Raw genomic sequence first — 18,124 nt, 5'->3', positions numbered from 1 at the left:
TGATCGTACTCATCACCCTGTAATTTCGGAACCGGAAGTCGGATCCATTAGAAATTCAATAGCAGCCTATGGGAACGTTGCACCTTTCATTTGGGACTAAGTTTGTAAAAATCGGTTCATCCATTTCTGAGAAAAGTGAGTGAGATTGTGTTCGCGTACACACAAACAGACGCACATACACACACATACATACACACACACACACACACATACACACACACAGACATTTGCCGAACTCGACGAACTGAATCGAATGGTATATGTCACTCAGCCCTCCGGGCCTCCGTTAAAAAGTCGATTTTCAGAGCAATTGCAATACCTTTCTATTGAGAAAGGCAAAACGTCAAACCGTTTTTTCGCTTGCACTAATGCAAAGTGAACATGCGCGTAATTCGGGGCATGGCTTGGTGGCGCATGGCTGAAATGTTTCGATGTGGATTTTAGAAAAGATTCGTAATATACGATAGAACACTAGCGCCGCCAGACTTACTTATCCCAACTATCCGTCCAATCCATCCAATTTTCATTATCTTCCTATGCTGTCATTCGTTTATCGTCCACCGTACCAGCAATTAGGCAATCCATTAGACGTTTGTTTGACAATCCAGCGGTGGGTTCTGTCAACAAGTCTACTCCTGCGAACAGAAAAATGCGTCCAACAAACATATTTCGTTAGTCCGATTCGCGAGGGGCAAGCACTAAATCTTCAATACGACGCAGTGCCAAAAGTCTTACATAATTAGTTACTTTAAGTACCATTAAGTACCATAAAGTACATTAAGTACCGCAAAGATTCCAAAATTCGTGTCAAATTCATTGTACTTGAATTACTGAAACGATTTTAAGTACAGCACCTTCGTACTTTAAATACGCAAAATATTTTAAATACCATCAACATGTACTTTAAATACTTTGAGTACGTACACATCGATATTAAGTACCTTATTAAGTACAACAGCAGAATTTTTATATACTTTCATTATTTACTTTAATTACACTCAAAATACGCTGGTATTTTCAATACGACGCACTCAAACCAGCTAGTGCTTGCCCCTCGCCGATTCGTTTGATGTTGGATCGTATCAACGAGTTTGTCGGACGTCGCGTTCACCGGAGTAACGTCAACGTAACAAGAAATAATCAGCTGATCGAAAACGTCACATGGATTGCCTAATTGTAATTTTTGGGTTAGTGTTCATATTGTAGATTCAAACTAGACACATCAAATTATTTGTGCTTTCACTACTAATGGTAGTGTGTTGTTCGGAAAATATTAAACGAATTAAAGAAGTAATGGACGTCGCATACTTTCCCATAGAGGTAACTATTTTTTATAAGCTATGCCATTCCTATATATACTATCTTAAAGTTTCAAACAGGTACTCTGTCGAGTGTTCGATTTTCTTTCCTGGAGTGAGAGAAAACGCGTTTCATTGGTTTGTCGACGGTGGAATGGGATCATTAATTCGGATCGATATTTTCGCCAGACCAAGCTCGTGCTTTACAACTACTCCAAAGTGCAGTTCTTCTCCGGAGTTGATGCGACTTTACTAAATACGCAGAAGAATATTGAATTTCACTCGAGTGCAATGCTCGATACGAAAGAGTTACTAGGGGCAATCGCAGAATCCTTTCCAAGTGGAGAAGCAGCAGTGGAATCTATTGATTTGTTGTTGAGATCAGACCATGAACAGCTATTCAGTTTAGTAATACGAAGCTTACCCAATCTAAAACAACTTAAAAGTTTGAACATTTTAGCTACTGAAGGATTCAAAACCTTCAATAATGAATTAGTGATAAAAAACGATACGCTACAGAAACTGAAATTATCATTTTATCAAAGTGCAGCATGCCATGTGCTTGTTCCAAAGCTCACCTCTTTAAACTTAGTAGTTAGATATCCAAATAATGTAATTTTATTGAAGTCAGTTTGTTCGCGTCTAAGAGAGCTGACGATAAATTTTCAATCCAAAGATCTAGTCCCTAAATTGTTTTTGTGCAATTTTAATAATCTGGTAAAGCTTCATCTATCAATTGAAAATGATAAATATTTACCGTATACCGTTGCTCCTGCCAACGTAAACTGGAATGAAATTAAAGTTTTTCTAGATACCATAAAAAAATTAAAATATTTAGAAGTCGTCGACAAATGCAACATGCTACGACACAATTATTTGAAAGTGTTCACCTCTGCAGAATCGCTTACACATCTTACCATCAATTACATAATTTTGGATGCGTCCATAGTAGAATTCATTTCTAATTTCAGAGATTTGCGATATCTCAATCTACGCGGATGTTCGACGACAGGTGAACCCATTATTCTGGACTTACCTTTACTCCAAGAGCTGCTAATGCCATACAAACATTATTCTACATTGCCCTGTGCGAACCTGAGCCAATTGACAACGTTGTCTTATAGTAGCTCTCAAAAAAATCACGCGCAATTTATACATGTTATTACGAAGACATTTACTAATCTTACAACGCTCAACTTGTTGAACTTTGACTACGAGTTGTCGTGCAATTCATTCCAGTTTTTAGATCGGCTACAGGCGCTCAATACACTCACGATTCGGGATATGTCGGTACCGCATGAACTTTTCATCAATTGTCCCAAACTGCCATCTTTAAAGAAGCTTGTGTTACATACCATCGTTACGGTAATCTTAATTCTCTACTCAATTGAAATTTCTTCTAATGCATACAATAATTTACAGGAAATCTCTCTATTGGAATGCGTACCGGAAAAGTTTCCAAATATGTACAAGCTGAATATCGATAACTGTTTCTTTTACATTTTTGCCAACGACAACTCAAAGGATCAAAACACGTTTGATCACCTAAAACACCGCATGCCTTTTTGCCGTATTTCCACGATCGCATCGACTATTTTCACAAATGAACAATACGATGAAAACCCAATTTATATTCCAGGATAGAGTAGGTTTAATTATTAAATAGTTCGTTCAATCGTTAAGTAATGGGTAAGGTTGTTTTCAATTGTTAGATAAAAAGCGATTTTAATCCATCTAACAGTGTGGTAAGACATTTTGTTATAACATCACTCTTTTCGGATACAAAATCTATTGAGGAAGTTTGGAACGCGATGTTTTTGATAACACATACTACATGAGACAATATAGTCTAAATGATGTGGGTGGGAAGAAGCCCGTTTGAGTTTTCTACAGTTGTAATATTTTTGTCTCTCCTTTCTTATACGACGCTGCTGTCGTTCGCTACTGCAGAACGCCCAGCGCTGTACGGCAGCCTGTGTGTAACGCAGTATTGCGAATTTTACCCCCAAATAGACTCACAGAAAAATAATTTTGTCACACGAAAATATTCTCACACCGCATCTATCATAGTTTGGTTGCTGCGGTGGCAACAAAAACAACATTTAACGCCCTCTCTAGGATTGTACATCGGGTCTCCTACTACGCGGTGAACTGGGGGCGTGAAAAAGGAATCCGCGTTGTAGGATACCCATAGCTTATGGGATTTCGACTAATTGGGGCTGTGGCCGATTATTTCGTCCGCGTCAACATGTAGCGCCATACTTTCTTTAACAAAGTTGTTGTACTCACTTGAGCCTACAACTTAGAGTAATTGGGTATCAAATTAGTTGAGAACTGTGCCGCCAGGGGTGTTATGAAGAAAGAGTAAATAAATCGAACTTCTCGTCGTAAATTCGACTATCATCAAATGGATTTAATGTCAAATATATCAAGACCCTGATTATTTTGAAAGGTGGTGTCTTCGGGAAATTTGTAAAAGAAGTCCAGACCTTCTAGATGACAGAAAGTATAACTCGCAATTGCCCCACCAGGCGGCGCTAGTGAAAATGCAAATATTCAACACATGTTAAAATAATTCTATATCTCAACATCGTGATTAGATAGAGTAGTACTGTCTTCAGCAAAGTTACTCGAGACTACCCAACGGTAACAGATTAGTTTGGAATACTCTCACTATGCGGCGCTAGTGAGCGTAGAAGCTTTCAGCACATGGTAGATTATGATATATCTCAAAAGTCCAACAACTTAGAGAAATGGTGCTTTCGGCAAAGTTCTCAAGGAGGTCAAAGGCTACTCAATTATGGATAGATTAAACTGGAATGGACCCGCCAGGCGGCGCTAGTGAGCATTATTTTTCAAAGCATATATCTCGAGGTCTTGATCATTTGGAAGGGTAGTGTCTTTGGCAATATTCATAGGCAGGTCGAGCTCGGTCCTACGGCGAACAAATTAGTTCAGAACTCGCTCACAAGATGGAGCGCTATGAATGCGAATGAAATTTTCTTAACATTATAGATATATTTCTAAAGTCTGATAATTTAGGTAAACGCTGTTTTTGGTAAAGTTCTTCAGGGGGACAAGTGCTGTTTGACAATGTATAGAAAAATTTCGATTTTACCCGCTAGGTGACGCTAGTGAGCACGAATTTTTCCTTTCAATTTCTGCATCGCGATATAAAGGCAATTTAGAAGGATGGTGTCTTCCACAAAGTTGCTCGAGAGGTCGAGGACTACCCAACGGTAACAGATTAGTTTAGAATACTCTCACTATGCGGCGCTGGTGAGCGTAGATGCTTTCAGCATGTAGTAGATAATGATATATCTCAAAAGTTTAATAACTTGGAAAGATTATGTTTTCGGTAAAGGTCAAAGGTTACTCGATTATGGAACTTGTCTACTAGGCGTCGCTAATAAGAATGACAAGTTGCTGTTTGACAATGTATAGCAAAATTTTGATTTTACCCCCTAGGTGACACTAGTGAGCACGCATTTTTCTTTTCAATTTCTGTATCACAACATTAGTTCAGAACTCGCTCACAAGATGGAGCGCCATGAATGCGAATGAAATTTTCTTAACATTATAGATATATTTCTAAAGTCTGATAATTTAGGTAAACGCTGTTTTTGGTAAAGTTCTTCAGGGGGACAAGTGCTGTTTGACAATGTATAGAAAAATTTCGATTTTACCCGCTAGGTGACGCTAGTGAGCACGAATTTTTCCTTTCAATTTCTGCATCTCGATATAAAGGCAGCTTAGAAGGGTTGTGTCTTCAACAAAGTTGCTCGAGTGGTTGAGGATTACCCAACGGTAACAGATTAGTTTAGAATACGCTCACTATGCTGCGATAGTGAGCGTATATGCTTTCAGCATGTGGTAGATTGTGATATATTTCAAACATCCAATGATGGCGCTTCAGCAAAGTTTTAGAATGGCTCAAGGACTACTTGATTATGGATAGAAGAAATTTAAATAGACTCGCAAGGTTACGTTAGTGAGCAAGTACATCTTTTAAATTCTGTATCTCGAGATCATGATAGTTTGTAACGGTGATGTCTTTGGTAATATTCATCGGCAGGTCGAGTTCTGCTTTATGGTGAACAGATTAGTTTAGAACTCACCCATTAGGCGGCGCAAAGGAGGATAAAACTTTCAGAATATTGTAGATCCATTTTTAAAGTTTGGTAATTCAGGTGACTGTAGGTGACGTTAGTAAGCACGTGTTCTGGGTGAGCACGCATTTTTTCAATTTCAGCATTTCAATATTAAGGCAGTTTTGAAAGGCGGTGTCTTCAACAAAATTGTTTGATAGGTCAAGGACTACCCAATGGTGACCGATTAGTTTGGCATACTCTCACTATGCGGCGTTAGTAGGTGTGGAAGCTTTCAGCATATGGTAGATTATGAGTTATCTCAGAAGTCTAATAAATTAGACAGATGGTGTTGTCGGAAAAGTTTTTGAGGAAGAATAAGGGCTACTCGATTATGAATAGATTATTTACTGCTCTGATTCTTGTTAATTTCATCTAAATTTCTGAAGTAGTCTCGAAACGGATAAGAGGATAAATTCATCACCCATTCTCTGGCACATAATGAGAGTATTCAAAACCAATCTGCCATCATCAGACAGCTCTAGATCTACCGATGAATTTCACCTAAGAAAGTCTTCTTCTAAACTGTCATGACTTTGAGGTAGTGAAATTTGTAAAATCCACGTTAATCTGATAACACCATTTTCTCCTCCGCCTTTCTTCTTTTTTTCACGTTTATCTGATAACACCATTTTCATCGACACGAATGCACCGCTCTTCGGTGTAAAATGTCATAAATAAACAACAACAACAACAACCATTTTCATGAATTATCAAACTTTTGACTTAATCTACTATGCAGTAGAAGTTGTATTCTCCCTTGCAATGAGTGAGTTCTGAACAAATCTGATCACCGCAAGATAAAACTCAACCTGTCGATGAATTTTGCCAAAGATACTACTCATCCAAATTATCCTGATCCCGAGAAATAAAAATTGTAAAAAATTGCTTGCTCACTAGCGCCGCCATTCCAATTCAGAACTTTGCCGAAAATAAAATCTTTCTAAGTTAGATATAATAATTTACCAGGTCCCAAAAGCATAGTGACAGTATTCTAAACTAATCTGTTACCGTTGGGTAGTCCTCGACCTCTTAAGCAACTTTGTTGAAGATACCACCATTATAAACTGCCTTTATGTTGAGATGCAGAAATTGAAAAGAAAAATGCGTGCTCACTACTGTCACTTAGCGGGTAAAATCAAAATTTTCCCATACATATCAAACAGCACTTGTCCCCCTGGAGAACTTTACCAAAACCAGCGTTTTCCTAAATTACCAGACTTTAGAAATATATCTATAACTTTGAGAAAGTCTCATTTGCATTGGCGCCATCTAGTTGGCGAGTACTGAACTAATTTGTTCGCCTTAAGACAGAATGGGATACACCACCCTCCCAAATGATCATAATCTCGAGAGACTGCATATGAAAAATAATGCGCACTAGCGCCAACTAGCGGGATCATTCAACTTTAATCTATCCATAATCGAGTAGCCTTTGACCTCTTCAAGAACTTTGCCGAAAACATCATCTTTCCAAGGTATTAGACTTTTGAGATATATCATTATCTACTACATGCTGAAAGCATCTACGCTCACTAGCGCCGTGAGCGTAGAGTATTCTAAACTAATCTGTTACCTTTGGGTAGTCCTCGACCTCTCGAGCAACTTTGTTGAAGACACCATCCTTCTAAACTGCCTTTATATCGAGATGCAGAAATTGAAAGGAAAAATTCGTGCTCACTAGCATCACCTAGCGAGTAAAGTCAAAATTTTTCTGTACATTTGCAAACAGCACTTGTTCCCCTGGAGGACTTTACCAAAACCAGCGTTTACCTAAATTATCAGACTTTAGAAATATATCTATAATATAGAGAAAGTTTCATTCTCATTAGCGCCATCTAGTGGGCGAGTTCTGAACTAATTTGTTCACCGTAGGACAGAGCTCGACCTGCCTATGAATATTGCCAAAGATACCACAATTCCAAATGATCATGATCTCGAGATACATGCTGTGTAAAAAAATGCTCACTAGCGCCGCCTGGCGGGTCCATTTCAGTTTAATCTATCCATAATCGAGTAGCCTTTGACCTCCTCAAGCACTTTGCCGAAAACACCATTGTTCCAAGTTATTAGACCTTTGAGATATATCATAATCTACAATGTGCTGAAAGCTTCTACGCTCACTAGCGCCGCATAGTGAGAGTATTCCAAACTAATCTGTTACCGTTGGGTGGTCCTCGCCCTCTCGAGCAACTTTGCTGAAGGCAGTACTACTCCATCTAATCACGATGTTGAGATATAGAATTATTTTAACATGTGTTGAATATTTGCATTAGCACTAGCGCCACCTGGTGGGGCAATTGCGAGTTATTTTTTCTGCCATCTAGAAGCTCTGGACTTCTTTTACAAATTTCCCGAAGACACCACCTTTCAAAATAATCAGGGTCTTGATATATTTGACATTGAATCCATTTGATGATAGTCGAATTTACGACGAGAAGTTCGATTTATTTACTCTTTTTTCATAGCTCCCCTGGCGGCATAGTTCTTAACTAATTGGATACCCAATTACTTGTTGTAGGCCCAAGTGAGTACAACAACTTTGTGAAAGAAAGTATGGCGCTACATGTTGACGCGGACGAAATAATCGGCCACAGCCCCAATTAGTGGAAATCCCATAAGCTATGGGTATCCTACAACGCGGGTACCGCGCAGTAGGAATCCGCGCAGTAGGAAGCCGCGTTGTAGGAATCCGCGTAGTAGGAGACCCGTCTGTACATTAGATATTCGGTTCGTTTATTTGCTGTCTCTCGTGCAGTTTAACGTGAGAATATTGATTTTGCTGCTTTAAAAATGTGCACGAAAGTCTATCTACAGACGAAACGTGCAATAACATGACAAAAATACTGCCCCTAGTATAGTCACCAAACGCGAGCGGCATTGTATGTCTTTCCTTATTTTACACTTTTTAATATTTTTAATCTATTCAATATTTTTAATCACAAATAACGACAATGAATGCGGTTCATTCACGCCACGACCTGCATCGAAGCAGTCGTGTGCGGGCCCCTCCCTTTGAATGTGCAGAGAACAGTGCTCTATGGTCCTAAAGCTGTATTTGGGAAGACAAAACTGTTCGTGCCCAAACTGTTAGTTTTAGATATATAGTATCTTCGGCAAACTTTCTTAGAATTTTCTTGCCGATTTTTTTGAATTAGTTGAATTAGGGTGGTGCTTGTGGTTAGGGTGGTCAAAGTATCAACTTTTTAGATATGTAAAATTCAGCTACATAATGTACTACAAAGTTATAAATCAATCAAATTGAAGCAACTTTTCTGAAGAAACTATATGGCTATCTCTAATGGTCAATTTCTCTCAAATACTTTGTTCTAGAGGTTTTCAGAACTTCTGTAAATGCATATTTTTGCCGAAATAATAAAGTTTCTATCTCTTCTGTTTGCATAGTTACAGACGATTTTCAAAAAAAGGTTCTTTTAAAAGCTATATATCTTTCAAGATTGCAAATGGATTTTCAAACTTTTAATTTCATTTGAAAGATCGGAACTTTTCTAGTTTTTAGTAAAAAACTGTGAGAGCGTTATTTCTGGAAAAAAATTTTTTTTAAGATGGTGTATTTTTCAACAAAAATCTTTCGTAACTTTTCAAATAGACGAGATAATAACATTGTTACTTCACCAAAAATATGCGCCATACAAAGTTCAAAAAGTGCTCCATACAAAGTATTTACGATAAATCAATGTATGAAATGACAAATGAAAAATTGTGATTTTAAGGATTCACGTTTTCATCGCTCAATCACTTATGTTAAAGTCAACTAAGAAATAGTCAATGTGCGTGCTAATGACGGTAATTCTATTGGATATGTAAACCTTTTTGAAAGAACAGTCCACCATACATCTAAATGGTTGCGTTGATTTACAGTAGTGTTAGTGGCAAACTATCGTGATTTCTAAATCGTCCAACAAATGTATCTATGCTCACTTAAGTAAATCCCTTTTGGTTTGGACTTGTGCTCAAAACCAGTGCTAGAAAGAAAACTGCCTTAGTTCTCGTATTGGTATATTAAAATGAAAGATTGAAACGAGTTTGTTATTCATATTGCGGAAATTATTGTATGGTTTTCTAACACTTATGCAATGTTTGCAAGTATAAATTAAATATCGATTATAACGACGGCTGTAGGTAAGTTAAGGTAAGATTCACAATTCTTTGTTACTTCAAAATAAGTAAAAGTATGAGGTCTGAAAATCGCTAACCGTGAACTGATAAAATAACTGAATAAATAAAGATTAAAAACCCCTTTGCAAGCTTGGAAGGTATATAGCTTTGAAGAAAAAAAACATTTCTAAAAAACATAACTATGCAAACAAAAGAGATATAAACTGTATTCCTTCGGCAAAAATGTGCATTTACAAAAGTTCTAAAAACCTCTAGAACAAAATATTTGCGAGAAATTGACACAAAATATTCATAGAAAACCAATTTTTCTAGAGCCACCCTACTTTAAATATTGCATTAATCATAACACATTAACAATTAGAGATAGCCATATAGTTTCACCAGAAAAGCTTTAATTTGATTGACTTATAACTTTCTAGTACATTATGTAGCTGAATTTTACATATCTAAAAAGATGATACTTTGAACACCCTAACCACAAGGACCACCCTAATACAATTAATATAAAAAATCGGCAAGGAAGTTCGAAGAAAGTGTGCCGAAGATACTATATATCTAAAAGCAACGGTTTGGGCGCAAACGGTTTTGTCTTCTTAAATATAGCTTTGGAACCATAGTGCAGCGTACAAAGCGTAGTTTGGATACCGTTCTGGCACTACTGTAGCCGGCTGTACGGCTTGTGCAAATGTAATTGTACCGAAAAGTATGTAGTATACCGGTACCGTTCATATCCCTGACTAATACGCATAATAATCACAATAAACGCAATCTTCTTATTTTGCTTGCAAACATTTTTGAGAAGTCACCAAACTCAAAGGCACCGTCAGCACGAGAAAAGGGCGGTTCATAGAATCCAAAACATGTCCGATGGAACCTCGGCAATAATAATGATGTATCTCGTGTTCTCGCTACTCGGAAATCTAAGCGGGACAGCAATTCAGGTGCATTACATTCTACATTGAAAGCTTTTCACCAAGCCAGTAGCTTGCTGGATATTACGACAAAAATACTTTATTTCTGAACATTAGAGATGTGCGCCGCGCCGGCGATTGCAGGTAAAAATAGCATCTACGCCGGCGTGGCGCCGGCGCGCCATTGATTTTTACCTAAAAGCGGCGGAGCAGCGCACACCTCTAATCCGAATAATATCTTTTATCGGTAAGTTAAAGCGCGTCATGCAATGACAAATTCCGAAAATTAATTTTTTACGTGAATAATAACGAAATAAATAATCTAAAATAAATCTCGGAATATGCTGGACGTTCCAGGAAGCGGTTATATAATGCAATAAAACATTTTGAGCAACAGATTACAAGCAATTCTCTGAAATATAATCTGCCTCTACGATAAAAGACATTTACTGAAGATCGTCTTATCACCGTGGAACCAAAAACAATCTATTAATTTCGTCGACTGAAATCAAAAACTTTGTTGAACGAGATGTCAGTGAGTAGCAAAACCATACGAATATGACGTCTGAAGATTGTTTGATCTCCCTTACTGCACAACATAAGCCACTTATTTTTTGAAACAAATTGACAGCTAGAATAAACTTTGCTAAGTTGGACGGAAATAAGTCAGCAACTTTATGGAGAAATGTTTTTTGAGGCGATGAGTCGAAATTTGATCGATTTGGGTCGGACAGTAAATGTTTAATTTCCAGCAAAGATGCATCATAATCCCTAGTATTCCATAAAATCAGTATAACACAGTGGCGGTTGTATTGTGCATGCTTTCTCATGGCATGGTAAGGGGGCAATCATGAACATTGATAGCAGAATGGATTAGTATCAGTACAAGAAAATATTGTAGGATCACATGGAGCCATCCACCGGTTTAGGGTAACCAACCTAATTTGGACCCCTACATATTTTGGACCCTGTTAATGCATTTGCCTCCTACACTGCCAAGTTTCTCTGCATTTGTTTGGTTTGATGCAGCAATTACATTCCTTGGGTTGTCTATTAAGTTTCAATATCATTAGTTCATCTCTAATTGTTTAAAATTAAACAGAATCCAGTTTTCAAAAATATCACCGAAAACGTTTCATGTTTCCACGATAGTCAAGAGGAACCGGTGGAAATGATATATTTTCAAATTGGATTTAAATGTACAATTATAATATTTTTTTATCGATTTAATTAGTTTGTCTGATTTGGTATTATGCATGTTACGTGTTTGAAATGGTTTCTTCGTAATGTTTTATCTAAAAAAATCTTAAACAAATGGTGTCCACAATATGTCTTAAAAGATTGATATCAACTTATTTTGGACACCTTTCGATTTTCTTTCTTGACAGCTATTTGTTTATCGAGTTAGAATAATCAAAAAGTGAAAAATTTCGTAACGGTAGGTCGCCTACTCTTTTTGGTCAAACTATTTAAAAATGTTCAAACCAATGGATGTCGAAAATCAAACGATTGAGGAACTTTTCATTGAAGACCACTGATGGGGCAACTTACATGGGGTTCCGGGTTCGAAGGATTTTCCTCTGTCTCCCTTCGAGACGGCCCAGGATGGTCGTTTTATTAAATTGCACCTTGCACTACTACGGTCTGTTTTTCACCCTTCTTCGACTGGTTATGCTGCTTTGCAGCGGTTTTCTAACTGCACTTGGGGTTCTCTTCTTTTCTTCGCCTCTACTGGGTCACACCTTGCAGACTTGAAACTGCCTTAGATTCACTGGGTACATACGCCTTACAGTTCGCACAAAACTGCACTTGCAGTTTCCCGGGAGTATAATTTACGGTGAAATATTCGCTATTTTGTACACTCGCGACGACTAACCTTACAGGAGTACACACGCACCGTACCGTCTTGATGGAGATATTGTTGTTCACTGCCGTTGTCAGCTACTTTGCCTATTCCGTCTCACACGGGGCAGCGATCATTTTTTCTGTGTACTGGTGTGGTGTCTGATCGATCGGTACGGTCTTGCTATCGCAGTTTATGCTGCATTGCGGGATTTTGTGCACATTAGGAGAATGGCGCACTTTCTGTTTAGCGGTTGATTATTTTAGGTATTTATTTATTTCTATTAGGCTTAGGTTAGTTTAAATTTAGATTTAGGTTTTTTTTAGTATTTCTCGGTACGTTCAGGCATCAACATTCCGGCCACCTTGAAGGAGCTTGGATACTTCAAATATACCCTTTTTTTATGGAAACGAGTGTGGCACATGTGGCGAACGGAGTAAAGTTCTGACACCACCCAGAACTTCTGACCCATAGTGGTTTGCGTAGTTTGCTGTCTTGTATGCAGCAGATGCTTGCGATAGTGCTCGGACAACAGTATGGATAGCGGATGTTTCGCAAGCACTATCGGGTACTTAACGGCGACGTGCTTGAGTCTCCCACCGACTCTGGTGATGCCGTTTTCGTATAGCTTCGGATGCTGCCACTTCAACGACACTAGAAGGGGATCAAGGCGGGCAACTTCGATGCGCTCTCTGGGCAATATCTCTCGTTGAGCTACGATAGGGATCAGGTGTATGCGAAACCTCGCAATGATCGACAGCAGGTCTTCCTTCGTTGTTGTGCTGGATTCCTTGAAGACTAGATGGTACCGAAGGTAGCAGTGCGGGTTCAGATCGTCAACTGGATCGACAAGCTTCAACTTCAGGTGCGTCCTCTTTGCGAATTCGTCCATTGATTTGCAGTTCTTGGTGGGTGGATCTCGCTCTAGTTGCTTCTCAAGGCTCAAAAAACGACATTCGTCGATAGCTTTGGATTCGCCGAAGTTGACTAGGGGATCGCGGGTGAGTGGTAAATGAACGAGAAAACGACCGGACGAATCGCGAGTGGTGGTAGTAGTGTTAAGTTCCTCACACTGTTTTTCTTCATAGGTATCAACGGAACACGGCTCAACAGCTTCTAGCTCCCAGAATTTCTGCAACACTTGCTCTGAACTTCGATCGACAGTGGTCAGATGGCAGACGTGGGAAACGGTGGGATGATCGATGGATATCTTCCCGGAAACAGTCCATCCAAACACCGTTTCTATTAGCAACGGTAATCCCTCTCCCAGGGAACGCTTGCTGCCAAGATGGAGCTCGTGGTACGCTTCACCACCGACAACCATGTCAATGTCGGATGGAATATGGAATCTTGGATCTGCCAACGACAACTTAGGAAGATTCCACGTGGAAATGTCGATCGGAGCGGTCGGAAGGTTGACCGTCGGTCTATTGAGGATCAGGAACTCAAGCTTGGTGGAGTACGGTGTCGACTTCGACTTGATCTTAGCAGTCAATTGGCACTTGATTTGCTTGGTGGATTCACCTATACCAGCTACTGCGATATCCACTTTGGTGCGTCGGAGATTTAGGGAATTTGCAAGCTTGTTGGTGATTAAGTTGCACATGAATCCTGAATCTAACAGTGCACGTACGGGTATTTCCTTGCCGTTCTGGTCTACGACGAGGAGGCAAACCGTTTCCAGCAAAACTGTGCTGTGCTCAGCCTGGGCCGACAGGCTCACTTGGCTGTTCGGATTCATCGAGCTGGAAGGGCCAGCGATGGCGGACGTCGAGGGAAGAGGCTGGCTTGCTGCCACGACAGGAGTAGATTGCATGTTCGATGGTACTGGCTCGTGCAGCAGGGAGTGGTGTTTTTCATGGCAGTTACGGCAGGAGAACACGGAGGTACAATTCCTGGCTTGGTGTCCAGTACGGAAGCAATTCCAGCATAGGCGTTTCTGGGAAACCAGCTCACGACGCTGGCAGATGGACATCTCGGAAAATGCTATTGAAAGAGCAAATGCTTCTCCGGACAGGCGAGACACGGAGCACTGGAGCTCGATTCAACGGTGGCTGCCTTGTATGCCACCTTGAATGGTTGCGGGGTTGGAATGGAACCGGCCACCTTGGCTGTAGCCGGTTGTTGGGACCGATATCGCAGATCGGTTATAACGGACGTCAGCATACGGGCACGTTGGTAGAGGAATTCCATCAGCTTTTTATAGGTCACATCGTCGTTATTGCTGGTTTTCTCCTCCCAAGCACGTAGTGTAGTTGAATCCAGCTTGTAACAAAGGAGGTTGACCAACGGGGTGTCCCAATAATGGACTGGCTCGCCTAACTTTGCCAAAGCCCTTACATGTCGGTGGAAATCGTCAGCCAAAGCGTGAATTTCTTGGGGACTTTCTTGATTAATTGGCGAAAGGTCGTACAGAGCTCGGAAGAGCTGACGCTTCAAGAACCGCTTGTTGTCGTACCGTTTCAGCAATGCCTCCCAAGTCGATGCGTAGTTGTCCGCTTCTATGTCTACGGACTCGAATGGTTTTCGGGCTTCTCCCTCTAGTGACTGCAACAGGTACTGCAGCTTCGCAACCGTCGGAATATCTGTGTTGCTATGAATCATCGACGTGTACGTGTCACGGAATGCGAGCCATCGCGAGAAATCACCGTTAAACTTAGGTAGGTCGATCTTGGGCAAGCGTAGGTGGAAAGAAGACGAAACGTGAGCAGGGGTCGCCATTGTGTTGTTCAGCATGGTTTGGTTGGGATCAGTAGCGCGATTGGACAGTAGAAAACCTTTAACCCTGCAATAACGCGTCTCGAAATCCATGCGTTCTTCCAAGTGGGTATCTAGCATCTCCGACTTATCGTACAGCTCGATCTGTCCTTGTACCTCCAGGAACTCCTTGTAGATTCGGTCCAGTGAATCGAGGCGAATTGGTATTTGGCAGGCATCCCGATCGCAATCGAAATCCTCCGCAAACTTCTCCACTGCCTTCTGCACTACGAGGATCCCCTTCCGCTGTATCACGTACTCTGACAGCTTCTTTTCTGTTTTAGTCGCCATTATTGGACCACTTCACTGATCTTCACTACCACCACTTTAAGTATCGGAAACGGGAAAACGGTACAACTCGAAAATTCTGACTCCTTCCCGGCGCGGGTACCGTTCCTACACGACCCGAAATCGGAAATGGCACAATTCGAACGAAAAATTCCTTCCCGGCGCGAAATGCCACTTTTTCGCGGACAGACCGAGAATGGCACACAAATCGAACGAATTTATCCTTCCCGTCGCGAGCGTACCACTCTACGCGAATTTACCACTCACCACCACCTTATTAATAAAATGTAAATTTTTTCGCAACCAGAAAATTTTCAAAAATTTCTGTTCCGAGTTGGCGCAAATCAGCTGCGATTACAAAAGTTCGCAATGAACTGCAGCGATAGCGTCCAAAATGGCTCTAACGGTAGGCACCTTCGGGGGGCTGGGACGGGCAATGTCTTTGCCGTAGCGTCGCGTCAGCAGCAATTTGCAATGGTGTACTCACCGCACCGATCCTTCCTGGTTGGGGTTTCCTCCGATCCGGTTCGAAGGACCAAATGATGGGGCAACTTACATGGGGTTCCGGGTTCGAAGGATTTTCCTCTGTCTCCCTTCGAGACGGCCCAGGATGGTCGTTTTATTAAATTGCACCTTGCACTACTACGGTCTGTTTTTCACCCTTCTTCGACTGGTTATGCTGCTTTGCAGCGGTTTTCTAACTGCACTTGGGGTTCTCTTCTTTTCTTCGCCTCTACTGGGCCACACCTTGCAGACTTAATACTGCCTTAGATTCACTGGGTACATACGCCTTACAGTTCGCACAAAACTGCACTTGCAGTTTCCCGGGAGTATAATTTACGGTGAAATATTCGCTATTTTGTACACTCGCGACGACTAACCTTACAGGAGTACACACGCACCGTACCGTCTTGATGGAGATATTGTTGTTCACTGCCGTTGTCAGCTACTTTGCCTATTCCGTCTCACACGGGGCAGCGATCATTTTTTCTGTGTACTGGTGTGGTGTCTGATCGATCGGTACGGTCTTGCTATCGCAGTTTATGCTGCATTGCGGGATTTTGTGCACATTAGGAGAATGGCGCACTTTTCTGTTTAGCGGTTGATTATTTTAGGTATTTATTTATTTCTATTAGGCTTAGGTTAGTTTAAATTTAGATTTAGGTTTTTTTTAGTATTTCTCGGTACGTTCAGGCATCAACAACCACAATGTGACCAAAGAGGAGACTTTTGAAATCCATGTTGAAGAACATTTGTAGTTCGAATTTGTTGAATCCAACGAGCTATATGTTGACAAATCTAAAAGACACATCACAGATAAATAATGATAATAAGAGTGTGCTTGCAGAATTCCTAGAATCGCCTGAAACACTAACACGAACAGGAACATCACGATTCAAGCGACGTAGTCCTGCTGTTTTAACATTGCGCCGAACAGTTGAATACCACAAGGCGAAAACTGAAGAAAAAAGGAAAGTAAAGGAAGAGAAACAAAGAAAAACTGAGCTTAGAAAGAATAACAAGAAACCACCTCGTAAACAAAAGAATTAAAAATTAATATTTAGTACAAGAAGATTCCTGGTGAACTTTGAACCTTTTACTCCATAATACTGCTACAGATGAATTGTACACGAAATATATTATTGTTAACTCTATTGCATAACATTTAATGCTGCTTTGTTAAGTCTGCAGTAACCTAATTGAACCGAAAGTTTTTCTATTTCTCAAAATGATAGAACTATAAAAATACTTCATGCTGTCAGCCTTCCATATAAAGATTAATGTACCATTTTTGATTTACTTACACTGCTGGCCAATAAAATAGGTGTTAGATAAAAATACAGATTTTAGATTTTCTACGGGTTTGATGACAGGAGTTTGGTAGGGTCCGAAATTATAGTCACTTTATTATCCCGAAATCATTCCTTTACATACTTCTATGTGTGTTTTCGATCAATATCTTGCTGAAACTGCCATTTAAAGGCACGTTATCTTTGGCATAGGACTGCATGACATACTTTAGGATGTCCATTCTTTAGCCTTGCATTCGAATCTTACCATTATAGTGGTGTTGCGAAAAATAGGACCTGCGCCATTCCACGAAAAGTAGCCCCAAACCTCATTGTTCTCGCCTCTGTGCTTTACCATATTCTGCGTGTGTCGCAGATCAAACTTTTTTGCACTTTGGACGTCTAACGTTTCGTTGTTCATCTTCGATTCGTCCCTCCGAAAGATATGTCGCCATTTTTTGATCCCTTCTGAACCAGGCCTATTAACGGTGTTGAAAAGTAAATTGCATATTTCTGTGATGGCTTTTGCTTCGCAATAGTGGAACCTTTTCAACAATTCTTTCTGGGGGATTGGAATTTAACAGCTTACGGCGAACTATTCCCGGACTTATCACATTTCCAAATTTGAGTTATAATAGTCGTGGATGACGCGAATGGATGAAATTTCGCCAATTATGCAATACAATGGTCAGCTGCTGTAGATGTTATCTTGGGTTTTTTTTGCGTGTTTCCTTTTTTCAAAGGATTCAAGGTATTTGTAACGAAGTTTTCGGAATGCCGAAGTTTATTCTCGATTTATTTGTTCGTCTTATCTTCTTTAACCAAATTTCTTATCAAAACTCGTTCCACTTGAGCACAGTGAGATGTTCGACCCATTCTGTAACAAATTTTTGACTCATTCAACATTAAAATACATTTATTAACACGCCGAATACAATTTTTACCAAAT

At 40.1% G+C, this 18,124-nt stretch overlaps 2 protein-coding genes across 3 annotated transcripts; one reads left to right on the top strand and one right to left on the bottom strand.

The window, feature by feature from the left end:
* Window positions 1-1,118: 1,118 nt before the first annotated feature.
* On the top strand, window positions 1,119-2,984 carry LOC131688458 (uncharacterized). Of its 2 annotated transcripts, none has more exons than XM_058972726.1 (3): window positions 1,119-1,320; window positions 1,380-2,663; window positions 2,721-2,984. In XM_058972726.1, the coding sequence occupies exons 1-3, from the start codon at window positions 1,249-1,251 to the stop codon at window positions 2,940-2,942; spliced, it is 1,578 nt and encodes a 525-aa protein (XP_058828709.1). In that variant the 5' UTR covers window positions 1,119-1,248; the 3' UTR covers window positions 2,943-2,984. The 2 variants fall into 2 exon arrangements, with proteins under 2 accessions (XP_058828709.1, XP_058828710.1); XM_058972727.1 differs by having other exon boundaries at window positions 1,124-1,320; window positions 1,370-2,663.
* An 11,342-nt stretch (window positions 2,985-14,326) lies between these two features.
* LOC131687323 (uncharacterized) lies at window positions 14,327-15,388 on the bottom strand. Its single transcript, XM_058971401.1, has one exon. The coding sequence runs from the start codon at window positions 15,386-15,388 to the stop codon at window positions 14,327-14,329; it is 1,062 nt and encodes a 353-aa protein (XP_058827384.1).
* Between the last annotated feature and the right edge of the window lie 2,736 nt (window positions 15,389-18,124).

The sequence above is a fragment of the Topomyia yanbarensis genome, chromosome 3, assembly GCF_030247195.1.
Source record: "Topomyia yanbarensis strain Yona2022 chromosome 3, ASM3024719v1, whole genome shotgun sequence".
NCBI lineage: Eukaryota > Metazoa > Arthropoda > Insecta > Diptera > Culicidae > Topomyia > Topomyia yanbarensis.
The sequence above is the reverse complement of the archived record's forward strand: the minus strand, read 5'-3'. Positions and strand labels throughout refer to the sequence as shown.